The sequence below is a fragment of the Octopus bimaculoides genome, chromosome 1 (assembly GCF_001194135.2).
Source record: "Octopus bimaculoides isolate UCB-OBI-ISO-001 chromosome 1, ASM119413v2, whole genome shotgun sequence".
NCBI classification, from domain to species: Eukaryota; Metazoa; Mollusca; class Cephalopoda; order Octopoda; family Octopodidae; genus Octopus; species Octopus bimaculoides.
Genome location: NC_068981.1, coordinates 163,001,455 through 163,010,018, shown reverse-complemented (window position 1 = coordinate 163,010,018; position 8,564 = coordinate 163,001,455). Strand labels below are relative to the sequence as shown.

At 33.5% G+C, this 8,564-nt stretch overlaps 1 protein-coding gene across 6 annotated transcripts in view; it reads left to right on the top strand.

Annotated features, from left to right (window-relative positions):
* The window catches only part of LOC106874257 (pre-B-cell leukemia transcription factor 1), a 465,063-nt gene that overhangs the window by 412,046 nt on the left and 44,453 nt on the right, over positions 1-8,564 (top strand). For 3 of the 6 annotated variants that reach the window (XM_052972374.1, XM_052972377.1, XM_052972373.1), the window contains one exon: positions 1,308-3,215. The exons of 1 other annotated variant lie outside the window; for it this stretch is intronic. In XM_052972374.1, coding sequence (XP_052828334.1) covers positions 1,308-1,532 — 225 coding nt within the window. In that variant the 3' untranslated portion in view covers positions 1,533-3,215. Of the gene's footprint in view, positions 1-1,307; positions 3,216-7,065; positions 7,334-8,564 lie in introns of those variants that run through there. 2 more of the 6 variants (XM_052972384.1, XM_052972405.1) reach the window with 2 other exon arrangements.

Here is an 8,564-nt window from a genome sequence, read left to right as displayed (position 1 = left end):
TATATATATATATATATATATTGTATATGCATGAATGTGTGTGTGTGTTTATTTGTATGTGTGTATATATTTATGACTAAATGTCTGTGTGTGTGATGTATATAAAGAAATTTGCTATCAAAGATAACTTCTAGCTTTATATCTCCCAGAGGAAGGAAAGAAGGAAACTTAATGAGTCTGGTGACAAAAAAACCAGTGCATTTGAGAGCCAGTAAAGAAAGGAGTCCTATGATATTTTACCTTTTTATATTGGTTGTAGTTGAGTGTCATGCTGCCAGAAAGGGATTGGGGTATGATCTTGTGAAAAAAGTGATGTGATATAACAACCCAGGTCATGTAGAGGTGAAAGAAAGTAAAAAAAAGAAGAAAAAAAAAGTTAAGAAACAAGCCAATACCACTGACAGAAACCCCTTTATTTATCAAGTTAGATGAATAGTAAACCTAAACCTAAGTTCGTCCCTGCTTGCCCCTCCAACCCTGCTTAGAATCATGCATACATACCACTATTAAATAATCAAAAAATTAAGGTCTTTCAGCTGGTAAGTCTTACTTTAAGGTTTCTTTTTATTAAGTAAATTGAGCTGACCTGGATATCGTATACATGCATATGTATGTATGTTTGTATATTGGATATAGATAGATAAACAGATAGTCTCATGAAAATTATCTGATATATGTATATACACACATACAATATATCATTTATATAATATATATATATTATTGACATAAGTGTGTGCATGTATGTATATATATATATATATATATATATATATATATATATATATATATATATATATATATATATATATATATATATATATATATATATATATATACAATGCAAACACATACATGATATATAAAAATATCTATGTACTTTTTTACTTTTTTTTACCCCTGCAATATCTTAGATTCTTAACTTCTAGCTACAATTTAAATACAACTCTCTCTTTTCATTCACTTTCATTTTTTTTTTAAATCCAAACTCTAGATTGTTCGGTTCTAGTAGCAAATTTAATATAATCACTGATTTCAGCTTAAACTATTTCCGTAAAGAGAATTTCATTCAGGTGGTCATACAAAATTTTTAATTACTGTATTTGATTACAGAAACGAAGATAAAAAGACCTTCACTTTAGTTGGTTATTTTTTTTTTTTTTACTTTTTTATTCCTTTATATATTTTTTCGGCTGTCAAAATAACAATTAAAAAAAATAAAATAAAAAAACAAAAACATTTCAGAAAGCCCCCAGATGGCTGTTAGCGTGACTGAGTAAAATATCACATCACTCTTTTCATTGTAGGTACCTCCCCAATCCCTTGGAGGTGGCCGAACCAGCCAATCTGGCTCTCCTCTGGACACAGATGGTCACACTAGAAAACACGGAGAAAGCCCTGATGGATGGGCTGGACCAGGGCATCATCCTTCCATTGCATTCATGCGTCAACTTGACGAAGAAGACGAGGACGACAGTGATGGCTACGACACTCCTACTGACGAAGCTCCGATGAAACGAGCTAAAATATAAAATTGATGTGTGTGTGTGTGAGTGTGGGTATGTGTGCATGTGCGTTTGTATGTATGTGTATGTATATATATATATATATATATATAATAAATACATATTTATATATACATACATTAACTCTTAGGGAAAAAGGGGAGGGGTATTGGTAATTATTAAGAAACATTTCTTAAATGGAAAAAGAAAGAAAAAAAAAAGAGTAAAAAAAATTAAATAAAACAGAACTGGACAAAAAAATAAAAGAAAAAAAGAATATTGACTTGCAGAATGTCATTCCCATTTTATTCTTCCCTCAAATTCTTGTTGAACTCCTTTACAGTAGCAAGATCTTCATTGTTAGACAACACATCCACAAGTCTTTTACTGATTTCCATTCTCCTCACCAACAGATGTATACATAACATATATTATGTACTGTGTGTGTGTGTGTATTTCCTACATATATTTATGCGTACATATATGTAGTAATATAATATGTGCATATAGGTATATTATATATGCATGTGTATGTGCATATATATATATGTATGTATGTATATATATATATATACATACATTCATACATATGTATTTTATATTTATGTATTTGTGTGTTCATATATATATATATATATATATATATATATATATATATATATATATGCATTTACAGACACGTGTGTGTCTGTCTATATATATACATACCCACACATATATATACCTATGGACATATACACGTTTTATATATTCATAAAGGTACATGTACATATTATATATATGCAAAAATGTTATGTATACACACTTGCACATACATACATACATACACACATAAACATATGCATACATATATATATATATATATATATATTCATACACAAATACTCGTATATTAAATATATAAATATATATTTACTTAGTATATGTGCATACATATATACATAGATATGCATAGTGTATGTGTATGTATGTATATATATACACGCACACACACACACTATTTCTCACACACACACACACATATATATCCACATCTTTGCATGTGAGTGAGTGCAAAATTCCATTACCAACATTTTCATTAAACTATTATCATGATCATCATTCCCTCAATTTCACAGTCTCCCGTGCTACCAGTCTACCAATAAACCAATTAAGACATTGCTCATACTAATTTATCACTGAATCACTTAACATTCTTTTAACCTCCTCACATTTCAGAAGAAAACCCTCCACTCATTCTCAAAGCAACCCAAACTAACTACATATTGCCCCAACAACAATAAATATATTCTACAAGGAGTTGTCATTTAAGATATGCATCTGCCAACCATAGAACACTTTCTGCAACCTTTAAAATATATGATTAAAGAGACAAAACTGCCCCTTGGAAGACGAGGAGGCAACTATTTTTGGAACTTTACTGCACAGTTTAAAACTACTGGAGTACATTACAAAAAAAAATGACTATATGCATTTAGTCTTGTGGTGCTGTTTAAATGAGGAGTATTTAAATTGTACTTTGAATGTGGGCAGGACTGAACATTACAAGGGTTTCCGCACTTGCATGTGTGTGTATGTGTATATACATATGTGTGTGTATATGTACATACATATACATATATATATACATGCATACACACACACACATGGTCTTTTTTTTTTGTAAGAATAGTACCAACTAAAAATCGAATACAAAACTAATATCTTTTATTTGCAGTGTTGTTGTTTTTTTTTGTTTTTTTTTTTTATTGTTGTTGCTGATTATGAAAACTACATTGGGATAAAGGAATCAGGAATTCTTCAATTTTAAAAATTTTTAAATTTACTACTACAACTACTACTACTACTACTACTACTACTACTACTGCGATTGTTGTTGCCATTATTATTAAGGTGGCAAGCTGGCAGAATCGTTAGCATGCTGGACAAAATGCTTAGCAGCAATTTTGTTTGCCTTTACATTCTGAGTTCAGATACTGCTTAGGTTGACTTTAGCTTTTCATTCTTTCAGGGTTGATAAAATAAATACAAGCTAATCACTGGGATGATGTAATTGACTAATCCCCTTCTCCCCCACCACAAAATTTCCAGTCCTTGTACCTATAGTAGAGAGGATTATAACTGTTATCAAAGCAGCAAGCTGGCAGAATTCTTAGAGTATTAGAAAAAAGTACTTTGCAGTATTTCTTCCAACTCATTAGGTTTTAGGTTCAAATTCCACTGAGTTCATCTTGGCCTTTCAGGATCAATAAGATAAGTAAAAGTCATGTACTGGATGTGATATAATCAACTTGCCCTTTCTCGTCAAAATTAGAAAAAATTATTCAACATTATTGTTTTTCATGTCCAGCATCTCAATTTCTCACTCCTTACACCTCCAGTCATTGTGTTGCTATTACCTAAAATGGAGAAAGATTATTTCATTTATTTATTATTATTATTATCGTTATTATGGCAGTAAGCTAGCAGAATTGTTAGCACACTGGACAAAATGCTTAGCGTTATTTCACCCATCACTACATTCAAAGTTCAATTTCCACCGCTGAGGTCAATTTGCCTTTCATCTTTTCAGGGTTGATAATTTTGGTACCAGTTGAGTACTGGGGTCAATGTAATTGACTATCCGCCTCTCCCAAATTTCAGGCCTTATGCCTTTAGTAGAAAGGATTATTATTATTATTGTTATTACAGCAGTGAGCTAGCAGAATTGTTAGCGCGCTGGACAAAATGCTTTGCAGTATTTTGCCCATCACTACATTCTGAGTTCAATTTCCGCCAAGGAAGTATCAGTGAGACACTGAGGTTGATGTAATCGACTAGTCCTCTCCCCTACAATTTTGGGCCTTGTGTCTATAATAGAATGGATTATTATTAAGACTGCAAGCTGGCAGAATTGTTAGCACACTGGATGAAATACTTAGTGGTACTTCGCCTGTCGCTGCATTCTGAGTTCAAATTCCACCAAGGTTGACTTTGCCTTTCATCTTTACAGGATCGATAAAATAAGTACCAGTTGAACACTGGGCCGATGTAATCAACTCATTCCCTCCCCCAAAATTGCTGCCCTTGTGACAAAATTTGAAACTATTATTATTATTATTAGTTTTTTTGTTTCTTATATCACCTAATAATATATTACACATTTATTATACTTGTTATTTCTATAGTTAAAAAGCATCTGTAAAATTATGAAAGTTGTGCAGAAAGAAAAAACAAAAATTTAACCTGAATGAGCATACCCATTTTAACATGTCAAGTCCTCGGAAGAACCTGTAATGCAGTGTTACATAACATGGTCCAGTGGGGATGCACACACACATATATACAGGGTGGGTGAAAAGTAAGTAGGCATTAAAAATTGGTAATAAAATCCATATTCCTTTTACAAACTTATTGAAACAAATGATACATGTTCTTTGTTACATGGGAAAATGCAAGTAAATTTTCATATTTCAACACAAGCACCGGTGGCATCAGTTCCCTCATATGGCCAGAGATGGAAGGAACAAACTTCTGAAGGATGCCACCTGGGATATCATTGAGAACTTCCTGAATCCATGTCTCCAAGTCCTCCAGTGTGCGAGGTTTTGTCTAGTACACCTCCTCTTTTGTGTAACTCCACAGGTAAAAATCACATAGAGTGGTATCTGGACTTCTGCAATCACAGTCTTCAGTCTTAGCTCTTATATGTAATGGGATTTCCACAGACGAAAATTCAATTTTTTATGCAACACCATTCATATTGTGTGTCTCGTTAGCCCACTTTCCCAAGCTGCTTGACGTGTTGATTTTTGCAGGCTGTGATTAAACATTTCCTGCACTGTTGCCACATTCTCTGCTGATCAAGATGTGGTTGGACAGCCAGCCATTTCTTGCATTGTTCACAGAGCCTGTGGTCATCAGCTTTGCATGACAACTTCTTATTGTCTCCGGATGTAGTGTTGCATGCTTACCTTTCCATGCACGCTACCATCTCTGAACCAAAACAATGGAATTCCACACTTCATAGCATGCTGCTATCTTTGCTCACTCCCAAACAATCAAGTGACTTGTCATCTGGAAAATAAATAATAAGAAATCCCCATTAGTGTTGTCTGTTTAAAAAATGTTTTTTTGTCATGACTTCAGTGATACTAAAATTTCTATAAGCAATTTCTAATGCCTAGTTACCTTCCACCCACCATATAGTTTCCATCTCACAAATCCACTCACAAACTTTGGCTTGCCCAAGGTTACAAAGAAGACACTTACCCAAAGTGCCACACAGTGGAACTGAACCCAAATCTATGTGACTAGGAAACAAACTTCTTACCACACAGTCTCATCTGTTTGGTTAATTTCTTTAATTAAAATAATCATGTCTGCTTGTGTTGCATTTTGCAGTTAAAGGTAAATTTATATTTGATACGTGGACCTGTTCTGAAAAAAGGTTGTGCAACATTGCTGCACTGGGTAGAATTGCCAAAGGCATGCTCCATATTTACCTGTTGTTAGCAGTCCCCTATTCATTTTAAAGTAATGTAGTATGACCAGATGTATATATTGCAATGGACAATTCTTTTTACAAATTAGAAGGAATATCAGTGGACAAATTGTTAAGCCTCCAAGTCAACCCTGAGCAAGCTGGCTTTTGCTCAGAAAGCATTCTAGACACAACCATCCGGCTTCTTTTTTTTTTTTCAGGTGTATCACAGACTACAATATTTGATGTATCTTTTCCATTTTCAAGCTGGTAAATGTGATCAGATGGAGATTTGGCTGCTATTTTTACAATTTGTGTGGTTACATAGTAGTTTGTTGATTTGTTGGCTGACAAAGTTTTTTTGTTTTTTTTATATATATATATATATATGAACCAAAGGCTAATTTATTTGTCTTAATGGCATTACTGGATGAACAAACAGCTCAAGGATCATGTATTTTTCTCTGCTGCATGTAAGAAATATCTTTACAAGGAATGACTTATCCCTTGTCTATTTAATGCAGGCAAATCTGAAAGCCCAATCTTCAGTAATATAACAACAGTACTAATTATTATTTTCTGAAAGGTACATATTCTGCTATTTGTATCTATAATGTATGTCTGTTGGAAAATGCCTCTTCAACTCTTCAGTTGCAAAATTAAATTTCATAGTTATTTCAGTATTTTCTACAAGTCACAGGCTTCAATAAATTTTACATACCTCAGCAAAAAAGGTGTTTTAAACATGGCATTCTTCCACAAAAGATAGATTGATATATAAAACTGCTTTCTGCAGTTAAGGACAACGTATATATCTAATTTCCACACTAAAAGGGTTAAAACCAAACATTTCGATAATAGCAGGATGTTTTTTTTATATTTATTTGTTTTCTGTATTACATTTTAATTAATGCTAAATTATCAACCACAACACTATAATATATAGTTATTTTGTTTCATTCTTCTTTGTCTGTTTGTACTTCACTGTTTTTCTTTTTAATTTTTGTCATTTTAAATATACCTTTTTTTTTTTTCAAAAAAAGATAATGTACCTGACAAGAGTCAGGTATATTATTTTTGTACCTGTTTTTTGTCAAGGATCTTTCTTGCCAGATTTTCATTATTTAGCTTGTTGGATATCATTTCAAGAAGATTTCAAGAAAGAAGAAAGATTTACCAATGAAATGCTTCCAGATTGATTACATCACAGTGACTAAAAAAATGTTCACTTCCATTTCCACCTGCATATATTTCCAAAGAATTGGCCAGCCAGCAGCAAATGAAAGAAAAAAAAAAGAACACATAATATACAATAAAAAATATAATATATGAAAAAAATAAAAAAGATTATCAGTTTAATATCTAATATACCATCTTTTTGTTATTAATGGTTTGTTTGTTGTTTTCTTTTCAATTAATGTTCATGTTTAATAAAATCCATTGAAATGAAATGAATTCAGATGTCCTGAAAACAGGTAAGTTCAGTCATTTCAGGTATATGAAGAAATGGAGAAAGAGTATTTCTTTGAAAATGGGATCTTTTTTTTTCACACCTCACACATTTTTTTAATGTGATGGTGGGAGAGATTTTTTTTTTCTTTGCAGATATTCTAGCCAGCTTGTTGTTTTTGGTTTCTTTTACATATTGCCAAACTTTATTAAGACCTGACAAGTTTATTCTATGCCCAAATTTACCTATGCAACTGCAATACATTCTTATTATAATGTGCAGTTTGTTGTTTATTATATATATATATATATTCACATATATACATATACACACACATGAAGTATGTATGTATGTATGTATATATCATCATCGTTTAACGTCTGCCTTCCATGCTAGCATGGGTTGGACGATTTGACTGAGAACTGGCAAACCAGAAGGCTGCACCAGGCTCCAATCTGATCTGGCAGAGTTTCTACAGCTGGATGCCCTTCCTAACGCCAACCACTCCGAGAGTGTAGTGGGTGCTTTTACGTGCCACCGGCACGAGGGCCAGTCAGGTCATACTGGCAACAGCCACGTACAAAATGGTGTTTTTTACCTGCCACCTGCACAGGAGCCAGTCCAGTGGCACTGGCAACAACTTCGCTCAAATGTTTTTTCACGTACCACCAGCACAAGTGCCAGTAAGGCAATGCTGGTAACGGTCACACTCAGATGGTGCTATTTACGTGCCACTGGCACAGAAGCCAGACTGCTGCTCTGGCAATGATCACGCTCGGACAGTGCTCTTAGCGCTCCACTGGCACAAGTGCCAGTCATCGAATTTGGTTCAATTTCGATTTCACTTGCCCCAACAGGTCTTCACAAGCCAAGTTTAGTGTCCATAGAAGGAGAGGTTGGCATGGGTGCCAGTCGTTGAATTTGGATCGATTTCATTTGCCTCAACAGGTTTTCGCAAACAGTGTTTAGTGTCCAAAGGATCAGTCCCACTGTATGGCTCCTTGGGTTAGCATCTATGTTCTTTGGCCAACCAAAGCCTTGTGAATAGATTTGATAGATGGAAGCTGAAAGAAGCCCTTTATATATATATATATACATAGACACACACACACACACACACATGCATACAGGGTGCGATTGGTAAATT